General features: G+C 46.3%; 1 protein-coding gene across 4 annotated transcripts; it reads left to right on the top strand.

Annotated features, from left to right (window-relative positions):
- Positions 1–26,384, top strand: LOC128823001 (zinc finger protein 501-like). 4 transcript variants are annotated; one of them, XM_054004985.1, is made up of 4 exons: positions 1–95; positions 8,828–8,910; positions 17,441–17,545; positions 17,941–26,384. In XM_054004985.1, exons 2-4 carry the CDS (start codon positions 8,859–8,861, stop codon positions 19,524–19,526), a joined length of 1,743 nt encoding a protein of 580 aa, XP_053860960.1. In that variant the 5' UTR covers positions 1–95; positions 8,828–8,858; the 3' UTR covers positions 19,527–26,384. The 4 variants fall into 4 exon arrangements, with proteins under 4 accessions (XP_053860960.1, XP_053860959.1, XP_053860958.1 ...); XM_054004984.1 differs by lacking the exon at positions 1–95 and adding an exon at positions 12,308–12,434 and having other exon boundaries at positions 8,824–8,910; positions 17,444–17,545; XM_054004983.1 differs by lacking the exon at positions 1–95 and adding an exon at positions 12,308–12,434 and having other exon boundaries at positions 8,824–8,910.
- Positions 26,385–26,753: the final 369 nt, after the last annotated feature.

Here is a 26,753-nt window from a genome sequence, read left to right as displayed (position 1 = left end):
CTGTCACCTGTCTCCTCCCTCCCGCCCGGCGCCGCACGGGATGCGTCACTTCCGGGCCCGCTGCGAGGCGGGGCTCTGGGCCCGCGGGAGAGCCGGTAAGAGCGGAGCGGGGTAGGGGGAAAGCCCGGCCCTGAGCCAGGGCGAAAGCTGGGGTGGGGCGGCGGGTCCCGGTGCTGCCTCCGTAGCGACCCCGAAACCTCTGGCTGAGTAATGAAGTTCTCAAATCATGATTTCGGGGGAGAAAAGTGTGTGTCTGGGTGTTGCACCTACCCCTCCCCCACTGCTGCCCCCTTCCCTGCTCCAGGGCCCTTCCCCCTCCCTTCAAACTGCCCCCCCCCCGGCTCCCTGCGGCCCGTGTGAAGGGGGGGGAGGGGAACCGTCACTGTCTGTGTGTGTTGGACAGTCACATAAACTCCCTTCACACTGCCCCTCCCCCTCCTCCTCCCCTCATTTCATAGCCACAGAAACTCCCCCCCCACCCCCACTCCCGTCTGGGGGTTTGTCTCTCCTGTTACCAAATGTGCAGTTTGTGACCCGTTTTCCCCACAACTCTCATACATGGATATAAAATATCCTAAAATCCCTCCCCCATCCCCCCCTGCCACTTTCTCTCTCTTTGTCTAGTTCTACTTGAATGGGCCCTGAGTGTTGGGCCCTCTCTCTAATGATAAAACACAAACAACATCTCAGATTTACCCCTTTGCTCCGGTTCTTCAGCGTGACTAGACATTTATTGCAAATCTTTCCTCTTTTCTCTCTGTTCATTTATCAAATACTGATGGGAAATACACTCCGATTTTACCTCTGATCAACAACTGACGTATGCTGTGGAGTGTAGTTTTTTTTGAGGGGGGGGAGAGAGGGATTGTTTTTATTCCTGATTTGCCTGACATTATGTTGTGGTGGGGATTTTTCTCTATGTTGTGTTTTTATCTCTATATATTGCATAGCATCCTAGACATGTAGGGCTGCTCAGGATCTCAAGCTGTCATCAAGTCCAGCTCTCTCTGCCAAGGCAGGACCCAGTATTATGTAGATTATCTCTGACAGAGATTTGTCCTACCTGTTCTTAAAAACTTCTAGGGAAAGAGACTCCAGCAACTAGGGATTTATTCAGTGAAGTAGGTGACTTTGAGCCAGACACTGAAAGATCCTTGTACCTTAGTTTCCACACTGGCCACAGGAGGTTACTAGTATCAGGGGTGCATCCGAAGAAGTGAGGTTTTTACCCACGAAAGCTTATGCCCAAGTAAATCTGTTAGTCTTTAAGGTGCCACCAGACTCCTTGTTGTTTTTTTAGGAGGTTACTAGTACTCCCTCCCCACACTCCTGGGGACAGCCAGGGATAATTTAGTGGTTTATGGGAATTAGAAGAGGAAAATTCATTAAGAACGATGATATTTGTGTGTTTATTATTAAATCCCCAGAAACTCACCAATTCCCGTCCTTCCGATGACCTATAAATAGCTATGATCCTATAGTGAGTTTCTGCCTCTCCCCACTTTCTATAGCAGCGCTTTTAAGAAAAAGTCAGGGAAACAGGGAAATACTTTGAACCACATTCCAGCAGCCGCTGAGCATGCACAAATTAAAATGAAAACAAGGTTCCATCTTTCCAAGGACCTGGCCCCTAGTGCAAAATTATAGACACTCCCCAGAATTCTGAAACGGCCACTTCATAACTGATAGAATGTTATTGATCTATTGACTTCTGGGAATTACCAATAAAAGAAACAACCCAGTGAAGTTGATACCATGAGGGAAAGATCTCATGTGTCTTTACAAATTGGTATAATCTAATCTGGAACTTTATACAATAAAATGCCTTATTCGTAGCCCTATGGTGATTGCCTGTATCCTGTAGGGACCTTAATTCTGCCCAGTCCCAGCTGCTTCTGTCCCCCACCATACCCCCAAACCTTTTCACCCCTGGAACTGTCAGCTGTCAGTCTTCCCTTGCTGCTACCCCTTCCTGACTGGCAGAGAAACTCTAAGCTCTATCCCCTTCTCTTTGCTTCTGAAAGTTGCCTTTCACAGGGCTTTACTGCCTGTGTGAATGGCAGGTAGGGATGGGGAGCCATCACTTTCTGGGTGTTTACTGAACATTCATCTAGTCCCTGACACCTTCATTTATGCAGAGGAACATTTATTGTAATTATTTATCTTTTAAAAAAAGCAAAAATGTCAAAGATCAGGTCTGCAGCTTACAAACCCTCTGTGTCCTTAAACAGCAGTATGTTGGGCCCTGCCAGAGTATCAAGTTCAGCAAAATTCAAACCTCCAAAAACTAGGAAATAGAGAGCTAATGTGCACGCCAATGCAACCTTAACTCTGCCCCCTGGAGGTGGCAACAGCCACTGGGCATTATCTGCCAGCACTCCAGCTGCACTCACTGTGTTAGGTGTAGCTTCACTGAAAGGTAGAGGCATTAGTTGGAGAAACTTGGTGGAGGTGTGATTGTGATATAAGAAGATCTGGGTCTGAGTCCCCCATGTGTGCGATGAAAGGAAAGAGGTGCATGTGTACCTTGAGCTTCCAGTCTGTATTGGCACTGAGCTGTGCATGTTGTCAGGGGGGAACGGGACTGTTTGCCATGGAAATGGTCAGCAGTGAGATGGGATGTGGGAGCAGTCTGTGTGCTTAACGATGAGTAAGTGAATGTAGAACGTTAGCTGGAACTTCTGTGAGTAAGGATGAAAGAATTGTAAAAAGGGGTGAAGCGGTGTTCAGTTGACAAGTGTGCGGCTGTTTCTGGGGAGCAGCCCAGTATCTGAGTTTAGAACAGGTGTCAGTAGCTCCTGTACAGTGCAGCTCACCTAAAATCAAATTCCGTCTTAGCAAAGATAAAGTGCTTTATTGTGTGCCCTGGTTGACATTTTCCCTAGTACTTTAGTGATAGGCACTATCTCAAATAGCTGGGTGCACATAGGTGTGTTGTAGGAGTAAAGAAAGGGTCATTGCTCACATGGGTCAGAATTAGGATTACATTGGTGTGTACCTTATCTCTGCATTTCCTGACTATTACAAGTTTGAGTTTTGCTGATCTCTCTTCTGGAGGGGCACCAGACAGCTTCGGGCAACCTTAAATCCTGCGTTCATAAAGTTTTTTGTAAGTGAATTTCCTAGCTTTTTCCACAGAGCGTGTTGGCGGGAAGAGTTAGCAGCCCTATAGGCAGTTGTGGGTCTCACACAAGTTTGCAATCGGAGGTACAGAGAAGTGCAATGAGTTACCCAAGGTCGCCTAACAGGCCTGTGGCAGAGCCAGGAATAGTCCCCGTCCAGTGCTCTCTCCACGTAGGTGCTGGGTGATTGTGAAGTGTTGCTCCCCTCTCCTGTACTTTTTTCATTACGGTGGAATGGGAATAATGGTCATGCTTTCAAATGTTTCTCTCTTCCCCACCTCCTCCTTCTGCCACCATTTCCAGTTCGGCCTCCCCTTCTTTCAAGTGTTTGTCATGGGCAGTTGGTAACAGAGCCAGCGAGAGAAATCTCTGACATGGTCTGTGCCCCAGCTGGGCCTTCTGCTCCTGGTCTAGCCATGTCCTAGCTCTGCCCCTCCTCTAAACAGGCCCCCTCCCCGATACACTGTGGCCTGCCCCTCCACCCCATACATGTGTAACATGTACCTTTAAACTATTCATATTTTGGATTTCAGATAATTAAATTTGTTACCTTCAGCTCCCCCCTCCCATAAGTTTCAGTTGTTTGGTAGTGCTCTGATGGTTTTCCATTGACAGTTTGGGAGGGAGCAAGGCTGGTCACTTGAGCGTTGCGTTACCTTGTGAGCTGAGGAGTGAGAAATGACGATTCCTTCTTGGGTGGATGGGTCAATCCCGGGGCCCGTTACCTCTCGGTGATTGATTTTCCATTCCAAGTTCATAAAGTAGATTTTCAATATAAATGCTTTGTTCCTTACATCTGACCCATACGTTGATCTCTTGGTCTTTGAGTCTTGACCAGCTATAAGCTTTCTGTAGACACCTCACATGACCATCCTCTGAGAGATGTGTTTGGTGTGATGGGTTTGTCAGGTCTCAGGTGAGAGCTGCTGGCAAAGACCAAGTGACCCTTTGCCAAGGGGTCACTGTCTGACCCCTGCAGGCAAGGGAGAGGACGACTTTCTGCCAATGGCCTTCAGGACGGGTGCTGAACTCACTGCAGTGCCCCATGTCCCCCCTCCATTTCCCTTCTCGGTGTGCTGTCTGGGACGCTGCTCCACTTCCTGCTCCACAGGCCACCCCGTATCTACTCCATGTGCCAGGCTGCTGGTAGCCCACAGTGAGAGGCCATCCAGCCCATCAAACTGGTGCCCAACTGCTGAGCCTCCCTCAGTGAAGGCCAGCGCCCTGAATGCTGCCAGCCCTCTCTTTGGGGCTGGAGATGCTCCACAGACTGTTCCCTTCCCAGGGTTGCCCCCGTCTGAATAGAGTAGGTCTCTCCTGTTAACTCTTGCTGTAGTCCTGGCATGGGTTGCAGGTGTGGAGGAGCTGCGCCAGTCCAGATTACAGCAGTTTAACCCCTTCTGTGCCAGCATGGGGTTTATATAGCCCTTCACAGGCACCGAGGCCCAGGGAATGGCCCCCTATCAGCCCCATGCCTGATGTGGTGGGGCAACCCACTGGCAGCATTGCCTTTCAGGGTGCTGCTTCCACTCCCTCCCCTCCCCCTTTACTGCCACCACAGTGCCTGTTACCTTGACCTCCTGAGGGGTGACCCCTAGAAGCTGTGTTTTTTTTAATCTCTTTCCCACCCCCACCCCACCCCGGATCCGTTGTGCGCCCTCTGTCACTCACCTCTGTCTCAGGAGACAAGGCAGGTTATGGGGCGTGGGTGATGCTATGCTGGAGATCCATCATCACTGAAGGAGTGGCAGCCTTGACACTCCTTGAAGGTTGCCGGGATGCTGACATGCACTGGCGGAGAACTGGGGCTTGACTGAGTCCATAGACCATTTGGCCCACACTGTGTCACTGTAAAGCCTGCTCTGCATTGCTGCCAATTGCTGCTGGTGGCGTTGTGCCCGTAAGTCTCTGTAACTCTGTCTTCAGTGACTCGAGGGCATGAGCACCAGCCTCAGGCAGACTGGTAAGAAGCAGGGAACAAACCCAAAATTGGTTGTGAGCTCAATATGTAGATTTCACCAAGTATCCAGTGTAAACACTTCAGGCACTGTAACAGCATTAACATGGAATTACAGACAGTCCCCTTGGGTCATCCCATATATCTCACCACACAGGTGAGCTCACCTTTGTGACAAATGGTCCCGTACTCCAGGCGTTCTCAACCTTTTTCTTTCTGAAGCCCCCCTCAACATACTATAAAAACTCCATGGCCCATGTGGGCCACAATACTGGCTTTCTGCATACAAAATCCAGAGCTGGCGTTAGGGGGTAGGAAGCAGGGCAACTGCCTGGGGCCCCATGCTACAGGGGCCCCACAAAGCTACATTGCTTAGGCTTTGGCTTTAGCTCCTGGTGGTGGGGCTCAGGGGCCCTGGACTTCAGACCCATGTGCTGGGACTTCAGATTTCTGCCCTGGGCCTCGGCAAGTCTAATGCTGGCCTTGCTTGGCAGCCCCCCCCCGATAACTGCTCGTGGCCCCCCAGGGGGCTCCAGACCCCTGGTTGAGAACCACTGCCCTACACCATGAATCACAGCAATGTTCAGGTTACTGCCAGTCCCAAAGGATCAGTCACTTCCTTAGGTCAATTGAATCTTAGATTTCCCACAAAGACAACACTTGGAGCCAGTCCTGTCATAACCTCTACTGAGATTTATTTTAAAGAAAATGAGAATTGTTTACAAAGTTAAAGCAGATGCAGACAAGTTACAGTCTTAAATTTCAAAAGGCAATGGAAGCTTAATAAGCAAGCTCTACATATTCTTTAGGACTAACCCAGGATGGGAGCTGAGAATCTCTTCCTTATGCCTAGAAACTTTGCCCCCCAGAGTCCAAGCAGCATACAGATAATCAGTTCCTTCAGAATAGGTTTTTTTATCCTATTTCTGCCATGTGCTCTGAGCTGCAAACTCAGCTAATGAGAGGTCAAGAGCACAACAACAACAGTCTTGTGTCTTCCTTAATGTCCCATAATGGTCTATCTGGTGTTGATGGACCTGTCCTGCCAGGCAGGGTGTAATGCATTCTGTTGCCAATCAGCACTTCACATAGGTAAAGTCTCTCTCCTGTCTGGTGATTTAAATAGCCACAGAGGCTCACAATGCAACTAGTCAGATATAAACCCAGGGAGCAACTCAAAGATTCAATAAAGTCTAAACACATTCTTGTCATTCTAATACCTGTTTTAACACTATTAACACTGGTGAGTCAGACTGATTCCAGCTATGCGTTTGTCCATTTTCAGTTAAGACGTGGGGGCTTTTACAAGAGCTAACACCTCATTTGCCAGTCTCATAGGCAGGATGGACAGGGATGGTGTCTCTGGCCTCAGTTTGCCAGAAGCTGGGAAAGGGTGACAGGGGATGGATCACTTGATCATTACCTGTTCTGTTCATTCCCTCTGAAGCACCTGGCATTAGCCACTGAGCTAGATGGACCATTGGTCTGACGCAGTGGGCCATTCTTATGTTCACAGGTTCTATGAGGAGTATCTACTCATCTGGACTCACTGGGGAGCCACAGAAAGAAATGAGGTGTGCTGAGACAAGGAGGCCCAGTCTCAGAGCCCCCAGGGTCACGCTTGCCAAAAGCTAAAACTAGGCCCAGCCCATGAAAGGGGGCACTCCCAGGAGAGACTGTATAAAGGCTGGAGCATCAAACAACTTAGTAAACCATGAGAGGGCTGCCTGGGGGAAAATGACAGGGAGCATCCCCCAAAGTGACTCCTTTGATTCTGCTCTTCATTGGCCTTTGGTTCATAGAATCATAGAACTGGAAGAGACCTCGAGAGGTCATCTAATCCTGTCTCCTGCACTCAAGGCAGGACTAAGTGTTATCTAGATAATCCCTGAGAGGTGTTTGTCCAGCCTGCTCTTAAAAATCCCCAATGATGGAGATTCCACAACCTCCCTAGGCAATTTATTCCAGTGCTTAACCACACTGACAAGAAGTTTTTCCTGATGTCGGACCTAAACCTCCCTTTCTGCAATTTAAGCCCATTGCTTTTTGTGCTATCCTCAGAAGTTAAGAAGAACAATTTTTCTCCCTCCTCTTTCTAACAACCATTTATGTACTTGAAAACTGTGATCATGTCTCTTCTCTTCTCCAGATTAAACAAACGCAATTTTTTCAATCTTCCCTCATAGGTCATGTTTTCTAGACCTTTCATCATTTTTGTTGGTCTTCTCTGGACTTTCTCCAATTTGTCCACATCTTTCCTGAAATATGGTGACCAGAACTGGACACACTGCTCCAGTTGAGGCCTAATCAGCACGGAGTAGAGCAAAAGAATTACTTCTCGTGTCTTGCTTACCATACTCCTGCTAATACATCCCAGAATGATGTTTGCTTTTTTTGCAACAGTGTAACTTTGTTGACTCGTATTTAGCTTGTGTTGTGGTCAAAGACACCCACGCAATGATTTTAGTTCAAAGACTCAAGCCTGAGGCTAGTTTATTGACATACATACCAGTGCACTAGGGTGCAGTCCGAAGACTGACACCCTGAGGGCCGCTCGCAGGCGGGTTTTTATTTCATTAAACCGCAAGCAAAGTACAAACAATACGTCATGAGTTAAGAAACTGGGGTTGGGGTCAGCCCCCCCCCCCCCCCCCCCCCCCCAACCACAAGTTAAGAAATTAGGGTCGGGGTCAATTTCCCTCCCCCTCCCTCCTAGGTACCTTCCTCATTTTTCTGAGAATTGGATGTTTATTTGGGTAGAGGGGCACTTGGTGGTTTTCCCCAGGGGTGGTACTTGGCACCAGTTTGGGTACATTTCTCAAGACATGTTATTTTCCGGGGTCTTTTGGTTAAAGATGGGGAGGGGGTTTCCATGGGACGCCTAAAGAGGATCTATGGTTGGCTATTTTTGCAGATAGCTCGAATCACGGAGTGGGTCACAGATTACCCAAAGGAGAAGCTGCATGAGTCAAGAAATTGCATTTAGCTAAAGTTATCTATTGCTTCACACAAGTGGTTATTATATTTCATTAGTGCTGCTGCTGGGGCTTTTTTTTCTATTCTTTGCCTCCTTGCCCCCCTCCCCCCCCGGTCATGACCCTTACCCGAGTTTGGCAGGGAATTGTGCAGTCTAGTCTAGTTCAGGCTCTGGCCTGTATTGCTTTGTGTAAGGGTAGTTAGCATAACAGATCTCTGTTGGAGGGTTTATTTTGGGGCCTTCAGATTCACAGCTCTGGCTATTAAAAAGAAGCCCCCCCTGCTCTATTTCCCCACACTTGTGATCCACTGTGACCCCCCAGATCCCTTTCCACAGTACTCCTTCCTAGGCAGTCGTTTCCCATTTTGTATGTGTGCAATTGCTTTTTCCTTCCTAAGTGAAGTACTTTGGATTTGTCCTTATTGAATTTCATCCTATATATTTCAGACCATTTCTCCAGTTTGTCCAGATCATTTTGAATTTTAATCCTGTTCTCCAAAGAACTTGCAATTCCTCCCAGCTTGGTATCCTCCACAAACTTGATACGTGTAACAGAGAGACTCTGCTACTGAGAGGGTTTCACCATGTGTCAGAGGGTTACGCCCTGGTGGGAAGGGGCTAGGCATGTACTGGAATAAGGTCACTCTGTGCTTCGCAATGTGGCAGAACCTTGAATGTCCATTATCAGGGAAAAATCTGGGGGGAATCGGCTTGTGGACTGGACAAAAGCCCCATCTGAATTCTCTCACATTGCCCTTCTCTCCCTGGCAGGCTACAGAATAACGTCCACGTTTTGCTCCCGATGATCCCCTCCTCCCAGGGGGAAGGAAATGGCTGCAATGGAGCTGGCTCAGGTAAGGGATTATCAGGGAGCTGCTGGTGGTGGGTTCTGCTTGGAGAGAGAGGAGCAGTAAAGGCATAGGAGGGTGGGTGCTGCTAGAGGTGGTGGGAGATAGGAACTATCTAGGGTGGAGAAAGGGAGGGGACAGGACGTGATAAACTTGCTGAGACTTGTGTAATCTAGGGTGTAATGGGTTGTCAACCCGGTGTGCAGTCTGAGGGGCTTCTGGGAACCGCTGTACCCTCTAACCCTGAACCTGGGCTGGCCCTTCTCACACTGCTTTGCTGGAGATTCAGCCAGCCTCTCCAGGCCTTCTTATCACCCAACATGACAGCAGGTGGCGCCATACACTCCGTTAAGCTACCCTGTTTCCCCGAAAATAAGACATCCTCCGAAAATAAGGCCTACTTACAGTTTTGCCTCTCGTTGTAATATAAGGCATCCCCCCGATAATAAGACCTCCCCGATAATAAGGCATCCACCGATAATAAGGCATTTTTCATTTCTCAAAAATAAGACATCCCCTGAAAATAAGACCTAGCGCATCTTTGGGAGCAAAAATTAATATAAGACACTGTCTTATTTTCGGGGAAACAGGGTACCTGAGTGCTTTACCTAAGCCACTCAAGGACAGACAGAAAACAACCACCAATTTCCCAGCGATAAGTGATAGCAAATAGATCAAAGCAGATTACTTGGCAAATAACCAGAAACTCAAACTGAGCCTAGCATACTAGATAAGAGGTGGGTAAATTATTGCCCGCAGACCACATCCAGCCCGCAGGACCCTCCTGCCCAGCCCCTGAGCTCCTGGTCCCTCCCCTCCTTTTCCCCCTCCGCGGCAGCCACAGTTTGCCCCGCCACTGGCACAATGCTCTGGGCGGTGGGGCTGCGAGCTCCTGGGGCAGTGCCACTGGCCGAGCCCAGCCTGAACCGGTGCTGCGTGGTATGTGGCTGTAGTGCTGCCAGCCACCGGTGCTCCAGGAATGGTAAGGGGGCAGGGAGTTGGGGGGTTGGATAGAGGGCAGGGGAGTTTGTGGTGGTGGTCAGGAGGCGGGGGTGTGGATAGGGGTCAGGGAGGTCAGCAGGGCCCCTCAGAGGGCGGGGCAAGTGGGGCAAATTGCCCCGGGCCCTGCAGGAGCCCCCACAAGAATATAGTATTCTATAGTATTGCAACTTATTTTTGTGGAAGGGCCCTCGAAATTGCTTTGCCCCAGGCCTCCTGAATCCTAACCGGCCCTCCATACAATTTCCCAAACCCGATGCGACGCTCAGGCCAAAAAGTTTTCCCGCCTCTTTACTAGCTGCATAGAATTTGAATTAGCAGTTTCTCACCCTGACTGATGATTGAAGCAGTCCACCAGCACATCCCCCAGTTCAGTCTTTGTTCCTCAGGTGCTTCCAGGAGTTCACTTGTCTGGGGAATGAGGCCAAGAGATGACGTCACACCCCACCTTATGTAGCTTTTCCACATGACGGGAACCCTTTGTTCCACATTCAGTTCCCAGTCCCCTTTGTGGAAAAATATACGTACCAAAAATGGAGTTCATTGTCATGTGGTCTGGTCACATGCCCTAGCATGTCCTGCTGTAGCCATGACTCATACACTGGATGGAACATTCAGAGGAAGGGGAAGCTCTTCCATGGTCCATTGTCTTTGTTGATGAGCCATCAGCATTGTCTGGCTTCTTCACTGTTGTACCTGAAAGGCTCGTTTTGGTGTTACCCAGAGTAAGCACATTTGAAATACAGATACATAGTCAATATCCATAACTTCAGATACAAACATGATCCATGCACACAAATAGGATAATCATAAATAGGAAATTATAACTTTTTTCCAATGACCCTGCACATGATGCACCTTGCACAAAATGCTTCATAATTATATCCTAATCATATTATAATTATACCACTACACTGAATATGGGGTGTAGTGTCAGGGGATAATTTCAAGGCACAGGAGTTGGGAATTGAACTTCCCCTCTTTGTGGAACAGGAAATAACCCCCCAGCCAGGGCTGGGAAAACTTCCCAGACTCCCAGTGCTAGAGCCTGAGTCTACTGACACTTTATTAGTTACCACCACCCCCAATTTTTGTGGCAACTGTAAACTTTATCAGTGATGATTTTATATTCTCTTCTAGGTCATTGTAAAGAATGTGAAATATCACAGGGCCAAGAACCAATCCTTGCGGGAAGCCACTAGAAAGAAATCCACTCGACCCTGGTTCCCCATTTACAATCACAGTTTTTAATCTAATTAATGTATGCCGTGTGTATTTTCTATCTTGCTAGTTTTCTAGTCAAAATATTCTGCTGAACCAAGTCATATGCTTTACAGAAGTCTAGGTATATTACATCAGTACTATTAGCTGTGACCAAACTTGGATCTCATCCAATAAGGATAGCCAGTTAGTTTGATAGGATCTATTGTGTCTAAACCTTTGTTAATGGCTACTAATTATATTAGCCCCCCTTTAATTTTTTATTAATGAAATCCAGTATTGGCTGCTCCATTCTCTTGCCCAGTATCAATTTTAGACTAACACTCTTGTAATGAGATAGATCATCTCTTTTACACTTTTCAAATATTGGCACAGCATTAGCTTTATTCTGTCTTATGGAATTTCCCCAGTGTTCCAAGTCCTAATTAAAATCAACATTAACAGTCCATCACGCTCCTCCACCAGCTCTTTCAAAACTCTTGTTATCTGGACCCACTGATTTAAACACATCTAACTTTAATAGATGGTGTTTAACGTCCTCATGAGTTACTGTTGGAATGGAGAGACTGTCGGCGTCAACATCTTATGATAAGACTTACATCATCTGTTTTTCTCCAAATCCAGGAGAGAAATATTTATTGAACACTTTTACCTCTTCTGCATTATTTTTGATAATTCTGCCATTTCCATCTAATAATTTCCCACTACCACTGTTAGGGTTAATGTTCTACTTAATATACTTTTAAAAACTTCCTTCTTATTTTCATTGATTGATCATTGATTTCTGATAGCTTCCCTTACCAATTTTCTACAATTCTGACCTTCTAACTTATATTCTTTACTATTGACTTCCCCTTTTTTCCATATATTTTATTTGGAGAGTGTTGGGATTCCTAGCAGGGAGCCACCAGCAGGGTCTAGAGACAGCCCCATCTCCTATATCAAGCTCTGGCTAGTAGGTATGTGATAAATGTGAAGAACCTGCCTCCGTCTGTCAGCTGGGAGACACAAAGGTTCTCTCTTTCTACCCTCTGATGCCTCCTGGCGGCTCTAGGCAAGGTGGGGTGTGACTCTGTTAACATGTGCCTCCCGGAGCTTCCATTTCCCTGGTGCTGCTGTTCCGTGAATAGTGGGGTTGTGACTGGGACAGCAGGTACTGAGTGTTGGGCTCTTGCTCTTTCAGGGGCTGGTGACTTTCGAGGAGGTGGCTGTGTATTTCACCAGGGAAGAGTGGGCTCTGCTGCACCCCACTCAGAGAGCCTTCTACAGGGATGTTATGCAGGAGAACTATGAGACGGTTGTCTTACTGGGTAAGGATTCCCGTCCCCTCAGTTTTTTAGAAGCTGTGGGGTCTCTAAAGAACCTGAGTAGTAATAACTTTATACCTTTATTCATCATACAAGTTTTGACAAGTTTCCTTGCCCCCCTTTTTTTGCCTTATCTCCTACCCACAAGTATAATTTTTGGACATGTGCCTTTTTGGTGTTATCGGCCATTTTAAAATTGCATTTAATGTATCGTTATTGGATACATTAATATCTACATTAATAACTGTAACTTTCGTGCCTTTTCCTCATTTTAAGAGGAAACTACGCTGCCTGTAGAATTCTAAATTAAGTAAATAGTGTAGGACTCATGCATGGCTTGTGTGACAGTCAGATGAGCTCCTCTTTTGAAGGGAGAGCGTATAATGTTGCCATTCAGGAACCCACAGCTGAAGGGAGAACAGAGCTGTGGGAGGGGAGGAGAAGGGGGGGTAGATAATTCTGGGGTGCCAGGACATGGGGAGGGTGTGTATAGGATTAGAGGTAAGAAGCAGCAGGGAGGGATGAGGTAGTGAGAGACGAGAAGGGAACACGAGAAGTTCCCAAGGTGCTGGGAGGTGGTGCTGGCTGAGAATAATGGGACGAAGGGGAGGGGAGGGTGTAGGAAGGGCACCCAGGAAGTGGACTGGGTGGGTTAGTTGGAGGGAGGAGAGGTTTGGGGATCCAGAGCTTGGGGGATCCCAGACCTTTAACCCCGAATCCCTATCCAAGCCTTGTTGCTTTAGAGCCTACGTTCCAGTTTTATTTCTGTTCAGTTTCACTTAACTGTACATTTCCCCCCCCCCCCCAAATATTATTATTTTAACTCTTGACCTCCCTCTCCCACTCATTACCCCTCTCCCCATATAACCTCCCCACCTCTGTGCACAGCCACCCTGGCCAAGCATCCTGAGTCCTTGATGCATTTCTCCCTTCCGTACCAGGACTCCTACCCAGGCACAAATGGGGACTTGGTTGATAATGTCACAGGGTGGTAGTGTAGCCTGTACACTTTTTACACCTATAAGATTACATGTTGGGGTACAACTTGTCCTTGCAGATGGCTACTCAAAGTTAATGGAGGAGATGAAATTTGGTGAAACACACTGAACTTGATTTAATACAGACAGTTATAAATGAAATCATAGGCAAAAATCAATACACATAACAATTAGATTAAGATAAGTACAGTAAAGAGGGTCTTGCACTCTGCGTACTTACAAATTATGGACACGATTGGAAACAAAGATGGAGGGGCAAGGGCGACCATCAGAAGGGAGGCCCTCCTTCAGTTTACACTGACTCGGGGACCCGACAAAATGAAAAAAATGGTAACTAGGAGAGGTATTTTATCCGCTTTCTTAGGGTAATAAGATGGCTATATACCATATCTGCTCCTTTACTCTGATTACAATAATGTCAATAGCTGCCCCAAACCATATGGGGCCTTTGGGAAGTCCATAATTATGAATCAAGCATTAATAGTCATGATTTACATCACTTTTTTATTAATAATTCAATATATGAATGACAGGTTTCAGAGTAGCAGCCGTGTTAGTCTGTATCCGCAAAAAGAAGAACAGGAGTACTTGTGGCACCATAGAGACTAACAAATTTAAATTTGTTAGTCTCTAAGGTGCCACATGTACTCCTGTTCTTCAATATATGAATGCGGTCCATCTGCTGAGATACTTCATAGGAACCTAATTGCTGAAGCCCACCCCAAACTTCCTTCTTTCAGAATCCTGTAGCATATTGCACCTGTTTGCGGTTCCTCGTTAGTCTCTCAAAATGGGGGTGCAAAATATCTGACCTGGGATTCTCTCCTTAGGCCTATTCAGGTGAATCCCAGACTTCAGCATAACTTCTCCCACAGAGCCTCAACCTAATATAAGACCCTTTATTGTAGCAAGCTTAGGCTATGTCTACACTACTGAGGTAAGTCAACCTATGTACCTTAGGTAGAGTTACCGCAGGGTCTACTTACCTTACTCTTCTCGTCAGAGTAGAGTACAGGGTTCGACTGCAGAGAGATCTGTAGTCGATTTGGTGGGTCTTTATTAGACCCGCTATATCGACCACCGGTGGATCGATCTCAGAGCTTTAATCCCAGCTGTAGTGTAGTCCTTGCCCTTAATAACCCATTTATATATGATCACCTCCTTGCCCCTCCACGCATGTTCCAAGCTAATAAGCAATACTCTGAGAATGATGTTTTACCTCTAGCAAGTATAAAATTGCCTACAAGACATGAGACTAGGTCATAGATCATAAAATCAGGTCGGGGTCAGCAGGAGTGAGAGTTTGGAGAGAGTCTTGTCCCCCCTCTCCCCATCTGCAGCAGCCACAAGCTGTTTTCCCTCCAGGCTCCTTGGATCTTTGAGCCTGTCCCTCCTAGGTTTCATGGCCCAGTTCTTGTTTCTTACATTCTCCTTTTCTGGGAGAATTAGAGGCTGTTGCTCCTGAATTTTTGTATTTAATTCCCCAGCCTTCTCCACATGCTGGCGGAGTTGAATTCTCCCTCCCATTACACCTGAGTCACTCGATTTCTTAATGTCCCAAAATGTGCTTTTGCGATGTCACAGTTCTGGGATAGCTAAGCCTTTGATCTGCCTCTGTGGTGTGCTCAAGGAATGCGCTCTCCTGTATCAGGCCTCTAGCCAGCCCCTCTCTATGGGTGGAGACCTACATACCTCTCCTTCTTGACTAAGGTGTGAGCATTGCAGCTTGTCGTCCACTGTGTTCACTGGCATAAGCTCCCACTCCTGTGCTTTGCTCTCTCTCCAAGGGCTGTGAGCAGTGTGTGTGTGATAGAGGTGGGAATTTTGATGATATTTATATGATGCCAATACACACCTCAGTTTCCCTCTGTGATTGGTATTGCTATGATTATAAAGAGCAGGAGAAATGAGGTGTTTTGTCACGTAGCTGTCATGGGGTGATATGAATGGGTTATTAAGGACTGGCTGGGACCATCCTACATCAATGGAATACCCAACAGAGACAAGGGAATAATAATTACCTGGCCATGGGAGGATATCTGCTTGGCTGAGTGAAGTATACATGGACTCGTTATGTTTTTGGGAGCAGGAAGAACTGGGCTCGCAGACGCAGGAAGCTCTGCCGGAGCGAAGACAAATGGACAGTCACAGTGAAAGGAAACCAAAGCGTTTTCTACAGCAGCAGTGCTCAAGGGCATTGGCCAGTACGGACTATATTGTCTTCTTTGCTTCTCTGTCCTAATCTAAGGACTTTCCAGTGCTCAGTTGACTAATAAGCTCTGCTATGTTTTAAAAGTCTGCCCAGTGTCACAGCAAACATTTGCTATGTGCATTGACTGAGGAACCGTCTCTGACCAGGAGTGTCGTTCAGCTGTACCTGGTGGCAGAGCTCACAGGTTGAAATAGGAGTGTTGAAGCCAGAGGCTCAGTCTCAGGTGTTGAAGCTACGTGGCCTATCCTTGTGGAAGAGAGTGGGACCCCTTGGAGGTCTAGTGAACTCAAGGGGAACCTCCCAAGGACTGCTTAAAAGCCAGCGCATTGCACAGATTCTATGGGTCCATGCCAGTGCGCCTTCTGTGGAAAAGATATAAAACAAGAAAAGGATCTAAATGTGTATTTACCATCGCCCCCTCATCAGTCCTCGTGGGAATCCCTGATCAGTTCCAAAGTGTATTAAAACCTTCCTTAAAGGCTTACCTGTTGCTTATCAGGTCATGTCAGTTTTGTTACAGGGCTTTCCTTTCACCCTCCCTGGTTCTTGTCATGCAGACAGCAAGCAGCAAAAGACCAGAAGTCTGAAGTGCAGAGAATGCCATGTTTATTGGGGTTAGTTTCCAAGCAGGCATATTCCGAAGCCCTTCACACCAGTCGGGCTTATCTCTATACGCGATAGAGTCTGTTCCCCAGTGTTCCCTTCCCAGCTCTGATGCCGCAGAGCGTTTTCCTCGTATCCCCCTTCCCAGCTCTGATGCCACAGAGTCTTGCCTGTGTCCTCACTCCCTGTTCCCTTCCCCCCACTTATCAAACATGATTCCAATTTCCCTTCCCCCTCCTGTTTGACCCTGTTTATATAATAATACTCTCAGCTATACCTTAACCAGTCATTGTACTGAAATTTAACTAACGAATTCTAACATATTGTAATATAATTTTCTAACCAATATATCCCAGTACCCTAATTAACTTACACCTAGCAAAATTAATTATACAGCAGACAGAAAAAATGAGAGAACCAGACTGATTGACAATGTAAAAGCGGTGGCCATAAAGATAAAACAATACGGAAATGAGGGTTTCACAACCATTGATAAGTGGTTTCTTGCCAGACAGGATGCTATCAAACTAAGTTTTCTTTAAGCATCTTAAGGTCTGTTTCTTTATCAGGTGGTGATGGGCGCTATCGGGACAGGATTGTCTTCCTAACAGCCCAATAGCACCTTAGTTCAGTGTGACTGGTTTGGCATGTGAGGATGTGACCCTACACTTCCCAGCTTATGGCTGCCCCTGCTGCTTAGCCAAAGGCCTTAGCCTGAGAACAAGGCCTCAGACTCTCCTAATGAGACAAGGCCCAGACACAGGCGGACTGTGATTTTGATTCTTTGTTTTTATACGCCTGTAACTTGCTAAGTGATAGAAATACACCTAAGTTCTTAAAGTACAGGCTTTACAGGCAGGCCTGAATATCTCTATTCTAACAGTGGGTTCTACCCCTTCCCCCATTCTGTGTACGTCTTGTCTAGTTAGATTGTAAATTCTTCAGGGCATGGGCCATCTACTATTCTGGGTTTGTACTTTGCCTAGCACAATGGGGACCCACTGTTAGTTGGTCCTGAGGCACTAAGGTAATGAATATGATTTATTATAATAATAACTCTCCTGCCACTTTGAGCTAAGGAAGCTGGCCTTGGGATGTTACTGCTTAAAAATGAGCTGGGGTTAAAACCATGGAATATTCTTTGTGCCAAGTATTCCACTAATTCCACTGACCTCCCTTGTTTTCTTTGCTTGTAGTAGGGTTTCCAGTTTCCAAACCTGATGTGATCTCGCAGCTAGAACGAGGGGAAGAGCCATGGATCCCAGACCTCCAGGGCTCTGAGAAAGAAGTGCTCCTGAAAGGTGAGAAATTGGTTAAACCACTCAACAACTGTTTGGGAATGCAAAAAACATTTGGGATGCCTTACAAAGACCCTGTGAGCTCTCCAAGTTTAGGGTTGTTCCCTGCAGATGTGGAATCATTATGGCAGATGTCACTGTTGGCTTCCCTCCGATTCTGACTGACAACTGGCAGCAGATCCCTCTCCAATCTCGCTTTTCTCTGAGTGTTCTGGTGAGATGCAGACCAAAACTGATCCCTTCCTCTCTCCTCTGTGGAAGGGTTGTTTGGGGAAAATCAGCTCCTGATAGTTTTGATCTCTCCCACACATATTTTCGGTTGTTCCTCTCTCTGAGATTTCCTTTCTTTCTGGTGCAGGGAGTGATCTATGTCTGGATTCTTTTTGTCTCCCATTCAGGTGATGGGATGGTGAGTGAGAATGTGGAGAAACTCCAGCAGGAAGATGCTGAGCAAGTAGAACCACATGGGATGTTATCAGGAAGATCCAAAGGGAATGTTTCCGGGAGTTGTGCACTCCGAGAAAAAGCAAAAGCCTGTGAGATTCAGGAAAGGCCAGAGGAAAACTTCAGTACCCACTCAGACCTTTTAATACATGACAGAATCAACTTGGAAGAGACACGCTACACGTGCTCTGAGTACGGGAAAATCTTCAATGGGAACTCTGCCCTTATCACACATCAGACAATCTACACGGGTGAGAAACCTTATGGATGCTCTGAGTGTGGGAAACGCTTCATTAATAGTTCAACCCTCATCTCACATCAGCGAATCCACACAGGAGAAGCGCCCAACACATGCTCTGAGGGTGGGAAAACCTTCAATCAGAGCTCTGCCCCGAGCACACACAGTAGAATCCACACAGGTGAGAAACCATATGGATGCTCTGAGTGTGGGAAATGCTTTAATAGGAGCTCTAACCTTATCACACATCAGAGAATCCACACAGGAGAGACGCCTTATACGTGCTCTGAGTGTGGGAAAAACTTCAGTCGGCGCTCAAACCTTATCACACATCAGAGAATCCACACGGGAGAGACGCCCTACACATGCTCCGAGTGTGGTAAAAGCTTCAGTCGGAGCTCTGCCCTGATCGCACATAGGAGAATCCACATGGGTGAGAAACCTTATGGTTGCTCTGAGTGCGGGAAACGCTTCATTGATAGTTCAACCTTCATCTCACATCAGCGAATCCACACAGGAAAGACACCCTACACATGCTCTGAGTGCAAGAAAAGCTTCAGTCGGAGCTCTGCCCTCATCTTACATCAGCGAATCCACACGGGAGAGACGCCCTACACGTGCTCTGAGTGTGGGAAAAGCTTCAGTCGGAGCTCAACCCTTATCAGACATTACAGAATCCACACAGGAGAGACGCCCTACACATGCTCTGAGTGCAGGAAAAGCTTCAGGCTGAGCTCAAACCTTATCTCACATAGGAGAATCCACACAGGTGAGAAACCGTATGGATGCTCTGAGTGCGGGAAAAGCTTCAGTCACAGCTCTTCCCTTATCACACATCAGAGAATCCATACAGGAGAGAGGCCCTACACATGCTCCGAGTGTGGGAAACGCTTCAATCACAGCTCTGCCCTTAGCAAACATTGGAGAATCCACACAGGTGAAAAACCGTATGGATGCTCTGAGTGCGGGAAAAGCTTCAGTCACAGCTCTGCCCTGAGCACACATAGGAGAATCCACACAGGAGAGAGGCCCTACACATGCTCTGAGTGCGGGAAAAGCTTCAGTAAGAGCTCTACCCTTATCACCCATCAGAGAATCCACACAGGAGAGAAGCCCTACACATGCTCCGAGTGTGGGAAAAGCTTCAATCGGAGCTCAAACCTTATCATACATCAGAGAATCCACACAGGAGAGATGCCCTACACATGCACTGAGTGCGGAGAAAGCTTCAGTCAGCGCTCACACCTTATCAGACATCAGAGAATCCACATAAGCAAGAACTGTAATAAATCCTTTGACTAGGGCTGGCCAAAGATTTTTTTTTTAATTACATTTGCTAATTCCCACATAGTGATTTTTGCACCGTATTCACCGTAGTCTCTTAGCTCCACCAGATGAGTTGCCTGCTTGTGCCTTTTGCAGCTCACCTTCTTTGGGGTCAGTCCTGTGATCTTTTCTATCAACTCCTTTCCTTTTGAGTTGTAGGAGTGTGTGTCCCTCCAGCCAGGAATGTTCATCAGCTCCAGGTGGGAGAGAGAGGTTTGATCCCAACAAGCTGAAGCAAAAACTATCTGTGCCTGACATTCACTAGGACTGTACATGGCGTTGGCTGCTCAAGTTAGTGATCTTGGTGTAAAAAGACAATTCTAGTTGTAGAGCAGATGCAGCCCAGGTGCATTGGTTGGCATTAGGTTCCCCCTTGACCTGACCTAAACAAAACCTGAGCATCACGGTTATACTGTTCCTCCATTTCAAAGCAACTGTTAGTTTTCAAGTTCCCCCTTTGGGAATTGTTTCATTCCCAGTTGCCCTGAGGTTGCTTCAGGTTGTGCTGCAGAGCAGATACTTTTACTACTATTTTTATCACTTAAAAATATTGAACTATAACAAAGAGCAGGAACAGGGCAGGGATAGGGGAAAATGTCATTTCACCCTCTGTAACAACAGCAGAAGATAGGGTAAATCAGAGGGATTTTCTTATTCCCCATCACCATCCCAATCCCCCTGTTGTTCAATTGGTTAGGTCAATATTTTTTCTAAAGGGCTGGGAAGAGGATTCCCTAGTAAATGACTTGGAACTAAGCAAAATACCCATGCATTGGGCTCCCAAAGCAGTTGTGGCATGGGGTCTGCAGGAGGTCGCTCCTGAAGATATCACCTTCCTAATCAGGTTCATGTTGCCTATTATTTGGGAAAGGCAATCCCTATCTAGGTAGAGATGGGGAAAATGGAAGTGACATTTCTCTTCAGCTCACCCCTGGGAGATGCTGCAATGTGTAGAAAATGAAATCCATGTTGAATGTGATATAGTTGCCGAATAAACTCACTCACTCATGCCCGTCACCCCAATCGAGGTATGGGCCACCAACCACAGATCTCCAGAGTCCTCTATCCTGGGCCATTTGCTCTAACTGGTTCCAGGTATAGCCCATTTTTATGCTATCAGCCTGAAGGTCGTGTTGCCAGATGTTTCTTGGACGGCCTCTTTTCCGCTTGCCTTGGGGGTTCCACCGCAGTGCCTGTCTAGTGATGTTCGTAGTGTGTGTCCTATCCAGCCCCACCTTCTCCTTCTAATTTCTTCCTCTACTGGAAGTTGATAGGTCCTCTCCAAGAGGTGGATGTTGCTGATGGTGTCTGGCCAGAGGATCTGGAGAATCCTTCTAAGGCAACTATTTATGAAGGTCTGGATCTTCCTGGTGGTTGTTTTAGTTGTTCTCTAGATTTCAGCTCCATACAATAAGACTGATTTCATGTTGGAGTTGAACAGTCGAATCTTTATTGCCAAAGAGAGCTCTCTGGAGCTCCAGATGTTCTTGAGCTGTAAGAAAGCTGCTCTTGCCTTATCGATCCTTGCTTTGATGTCTGCGTCTGTGCCACCCTGCTGGTCGATGATGCCTGGGTAGGTGAAGAACTGCACTTCTTCCAGAGGGCTTCCATTCAGTGTGACTGGGTCGTTACTGATGGAGTTGATCTTGAGGATCTTGGTCTTGTCCTTGTGGATGTTGAGGCCAACCTGTGATGACGTGGCTGCCACTACGCTGGTCTTCTCTTGCATCTGCTGTTTGCTATGCGAAAGGAGTGCAAGGTCGTCGGCAAAGTCCAGGTCATCAAGCTGGGTCCACAACATCCACTGGATTCCGTTCCTGCGCTCATAAGTGGATGTCTTCATAATCCAATCAATGACAAGGAGAAAAAGAAATGGTGACAACAAGCATCCTTGTCTGACTCCAGTTCGCACCTGGAAGCTGTTTGCAAGCTGCTGTCCATGGATCACTCTACAGAGTATGCGGTCATATAAGTTCTTAATCAGGTTGACCACCTTTGCTGGGATGCCGAAGTGCCGAAGGAGCTTCCAGAGAGTCTCTCGATCCACGCTATCGAATGCTTTCTCATAGTCAACAAAGTTGATTTACAACGAGGAGTTCCACTCCGTGCATGATCTGTTTTGCCGGAAACCTGCCTGCTCATCTCGTAGCTGTGGATCAATGGCATCCTTCATTCTCTCTAAGAGGACTCGGTTGAAGACCTTCCCTGGCACCGACAGAAGTGTGATTCCTCTGTAGTTGGCACAGTTACTGAGGTCTCCTTTCTTAGGGATTTTAATAAGGTATCCCTCTTTCCAGTCTGCCGGAATCACTACTTCTTCCCATATCTTCTCAAAGAGGGGATACAGCATTTCTACTGAAGCATCCAGATCTACTTTCAGGGCCTCTGCTGGAATGTCGTCAGGTCCAGCCGCCTTCCTGTTCATCATAGTGATAGCTTTTCTGATCTCATCTCTGGTTGGTCTGTCACAATTGATTGGAAGGTCCTCATTAGCTGGGTCAATGTCTGGTGGATTTGGTGGTGCTGGTCTATTCAGGAGTTCCTCAAAGTGCTCCGCCCATCTGTTCTATTCCTGTTATAGACTTTCCCTGCTTATCTTTGACGGGACGTTCTCGCTTGCTGAACTTTCCAGACAGTTGCTTGGTGATGTCGTACAGCTGTTTCCTATTACCATAGTATGCTGCCTGCTCCACTTCTGCTGCCAGTCCATCCACATAATCTCTCTTATCCTTCCTAATATTCCTCTTCACTGCTCTGTGGGCTTCAGTATACTCTTTTTGCGCTTTAGCTTTTGCTGCTCTAGTCCTGCTGTTGTTAACTACTGTCTTCTTTTTCTTTCTATCTTCTATCTTAGTCAAGGTCTCTGCTGTGATCCACTCTTTCTGCTGATGTTTCTTGATTCCAAGGACTTCCTGGCATGCTGACCTAAGTGTGTCTCTCACTTTCTGCCATCCATTGAGTACACTGTCTTCCTCTTCCTCAGACCGATCATGTAGTACTGAAAACTGTCCCAAGTCAGGATAAAGGAGGAGGGTTGGGCGTGGGGCTAGCAACTCCACCCCATAAAAAATTAACTTGCTACAGAAATGCCAACAATAGAGAGAATAGAGACTTTTAGCCTAGAAAAAGAAGGGTCTTCAACTCGAAGATGTATGACGCTGGGTGGTGAAAGTTGTGAGGAAGCCACTAAGCCGATTACCCTTCTTGCAACCAGGAGGACTACAATCGGTACATGGAATGTGAGGACCATGTACGAGTCAAGAAAGACGGCGCAGGTCGCAGCAGAGATGAGTAACAACCTGACCCTACTAGGCATTAGCGAGACAAGATGGACGCAAGCTGGACAGAGATGATTGTTGACAGGAGAGCTGTTGCTGTATTCTGGGCATGAAGAGAGCGACGCACTCCACACACAAGGAGTAGGCTTCATGTTGTCCAAGCAGGCACAGAGAGCACTGATCGGTTGGGAGGCACATGGCTCCAGGATCATCGCAGCATCCTTCAGAACTAAAATGAAGAGGATTAAGATAAATGTTGTACAGTGCTATGCTCCAACCAATGACTGAAGAGGAGGATAAAGACTATTTTTACAACAGACTTCAGAAAATATTAGAGATTCTCCCAGATAAAGACATCACCATCCTTATGGGAAACTTCAATGCCAAAATTGGACCTGACAACACAGGATATGAACAAGTCATGGGGACCCACGCTCTAGAAGAGATGAGTGAGAATGGAGAGAGATTTGTGGATCTGTGTGCACTTAACAACCTGGTCATAGGAGGCAGCATCTTTCCTCACAAGCGGATCCACAAGGGTACCTGGGTATCGCCAGCAGATACTACTGAAAACCAGATTGATCATGTCTGTATTAGCAAGAAGTTCAGAAGATCTTTGCAGGCCGTTAGAGTTAGAAGAGGAGCAGACGTAGTGTCCGACCATGACTTAGTGGTGGCCAGATTGAAGCTGAAGAAGAACTGGATAGATGCGTCAGATAGAAGAGCGAAGTACAAAGTCAGCCTTCTGAAGGATTATAAGACCAAGGAAGATTTTGGACTGACGCTGAAGAGTAAGTCTGCAACTACATGTAGTACTGAAAAGAGATACCTATTTTTAATAGATACTTGACATTTGGTATCTTATAGGGATTCTAAGCAGTACCTGAATTTAGTCCCTAATTTCAATCTGTGCCACCAGATTAAAGAAATAAAAGGGCATCTTTGGGGGCGTTATATCTCACTATCGCTACGGATATGTTGTGTGGTTGGTGAAGAATACTACGCCAAAGAAGGGTAAAATTACTCCAAGTAAGGTCAAAGATTTGACAAGAACTCAGGTAGAAATTGCAGGTACTGGTGGTTGATTTTCACCCCAGAGATGGAAGCTATGGTGACCTGTGGCCCTGGTAAACTATTTTTACAACCCTGCTCCCTTGTTAAGAGGTACTGGTCACACTCCTAACGGATGCCATAATTAAATTGGGAATAACCGTCCTTTACCATTTGGATTCAAAGTTTCATGAAGCACAGAGAGAAACAGCTGATTCCTTCAGAGCCATTCTATGCCTATGGGTCTGAATCTGGCTACTTTGTTGGACAAGAAGCACTTCCATGCTGGACAAATGATGGTAGCCAATGAGGGAATGTATCAGATTCCAAGTTCAGACTGCAGGATTCATGAATGCTAAGTCCAGAGTCTGTGGTTTGGTCTCTTGGATTTGCTATTATGTCTAGTGCATTTGTATCACTTCTCCTACTGCTGCTACTTTGAAGGATTAGCAAGCGTGAAAATAGAGCACAGGTGGGTTTTATCATGATGCAGCCTTCCCATGTAGTGGGAGACCCTTTCCACCCATACTTCTGGGAGAAGACCCAGGGAGAAATGAATTAACAGAAATGGAAGGCTCCTAGGTTATTGTAGAATGTGACTTCACACAAAGCTCACTGGGTGGAAATGGGAATGAAGAGAAAACTGCCCTATTGGTTTATATTTTGTAATCATTGGATAAGTTGTTACCAGCAACAATGAAATTAAACATGAAGTTAATTAGTGTCATGGAAGAGGCTGATGATGTGATAACTTTCAGTGTTACAATATAATTCAGGTTTTCTTCTAATTCTCTCCCTGCTGCCTCCTACTACATAGGAAATGGAGGCTAATCCTGAAATTGAAACCTCACTCCAAAGGAATTAGAATAGGGGAATATGTGAGAGAAATAGCATGTACGAGAATAGAGACCCAGTATAGACGGTAATTATTTCTATTTAAAATGGAATTTATTATGATAAATTTTAAAATAAATCTTCTCTTAAGAGGAAAATTACTTGAGACAGGATTTGGAACCTTTCACCCAGTTAGAGGGTAACAGCCACAGAGTTCTCCAGGTCTCTTGTTTGCAAAGCAAAGATGTCACATCAGGCAGGAGATGTCAAAATCTAAAATGGTGATGGATGTGTGATGGTAGCTTTTCTGGGTTGGTGTTTGGTTTGATTTCTTAATTTAATTTAAATTTTGTAACCAGTTATTTTTATAGGTGCTGAGGCCCCTTTTCCTTAGGCCTGGCTCTGGAAACCTCCCCAAAACTGGCCTTGTGTTTCTTTCATGTTTGATATCTTTGGGGTTCACACATCCACACTACATGCGGTTCACAGCAACAGATACTTTGAGAAACCTGCTGGGTTAAGCGAGCCTTTTCCAAACTGACATTGGCCCAAAGTCTGCCTCAGTTCAGCTGGATTGGGACACGTCTGTATCAAAGGAGTGGTTCACACCTGATTTGCCCAGAGACCTCGGGGGAGGTGTGGTAAGATAGGGTAAGCTGGAATCCACAACAATAGAGTTAAAGGAAAGGGTGACAGACCTTCACCTTGGAGGTCAACAAGCCTGTTTTGTTCATTCCCTCTGATGCATCTGGCACTGGTCACTCTCAGGCAGCACGCTGGGCTAGATGGACAATTAGTCTGACCCAGTATGACCAGTCTTGCGTTCTTCTGTAAGTCATCTAGGGCCTTGTCTACACTGGCAAGTTTCTGCCCAGTAAAGCAGCTTTCTGCAGTGTAACGCCTGAGGTGTACACACTGCCAAGCCACTTACTGCACAGAAACTGAGCAGTTGCAGCGCTGTTTAAAAAAAAAAAAAAAAAAAAAGCCACCGCGACGAGAGGTGTACAGCTTCCAGCACCGGGGCTACAGCGCCACGGTGCCAGTGTAGACACCCTGGTCAATTCCAGTGCTGCGATTGGCCTCCGGGAGGTGTACCACAAACCCTGCTCTCGCCTTTCTGGTCATCGGTTTGAACTCTACTGCACTGCTCTCAGGTGACCAACCATGAATACCCCCCCCCCTTAAATTCCTTGGGAATTTTGAAAGTCCCCTTCCTGTTTGCTTGGTGATGCATGCAGTGGTCTCAGCGCATCTTTCCAGGTGACCTGCCTGCTACATGCACCAAGCGATCCCTTGCTTGGAGCAATGTTGAAATGCTGGACCTCATCAGCATTTGGGGAGAGGAGGCTGTTGGAGATCTAAGGATTAATATGCTTATTTGCATAGTTAGAAAGTAAACAGCTCTAACAGCTTTTGCATTAGCTTCCTCTGCCAGAGGTGTGACATTAGTTTCCTCTGCCAGAGGCACCACCAAAGGTGTGATCCTATATCTTTCAACACCAGATCATCAAAACAGGGTGCAAGTATTAACCAAAACTTTGCAGCATATAATTGTGTATTACCATATATATAATCTTGAATAACTGTGATACAGTTATAATTTTGTAATTCTAACTGTTTTACCATTTACTTACTATGTCATCGATTTTAATAAAAAGTCTTTATAACTATACCTGTGTCGGACAATAACAGAGATTTTACTTTTTGTTTGGGTACAGCAAGTTACATACTTTATTTTTTTCTATTAATTGCATAGAGGGAGAGAGCTAAACAGGTCTCTTAACAGGTAAACAATTACAGCAAGCATTTATACCTTTTGTTACAATGAGCAACAGCTGCATTTTGTTTATACATAGATCATTCTGATATCTTGTTTTGCTCACTAACATAGACTCTCAGTCTACATTCCATATTATCTACACATTATTTACACAAGGTTGCAACAACTTTTTACACAGTTTTTTTCCACTTGCCTTACACATTTCTCGCTTTTACAAATTTCGCGTTATTAGGATTACAGTTAGCCTGACCCTTGCTAACA

Source organism: Malaclemys terrapin, chromosome 15, assembly GCF_027887155.1.
Source record: "Malaclemys terrapin pileata isolate rMalTer1 chromosome 15, rMalTer1.hap1, whole genome shotgun sequence".
Lineage (NCBI taxonomy): Eukaryota > Metazoa > Chordata > Testudines > Emydidae > Malaclemys > Malaclemys terrapin.
This window is presented reverse-complemented; position numbering and strand designations above follow the sequence as displayed.

Bases quoted from the DNA above. Each gene is read 5' to 3' on its own strand.
- LOC128823001 (XM_054004983.1), top strand. From the start codon at position 8,887: ATGGCTGCAATGGAGCTGGCTCAG. The intron at 8,911-12,307 runs GTAAGGGATTAT...TTGCTCTTTCAG, and splicing joins CTGCAATGGAGCTGGCTCAG to GGGCTGGTGACTTTCGAGGA. The intron at 17,546-17,940 runs GTGAGAAATTGG...TCTCCCATTCAG, and splicing joins GAAAGAAGTGCTCCTGAAAG to GTGATGGGATGGTGAGTGAG.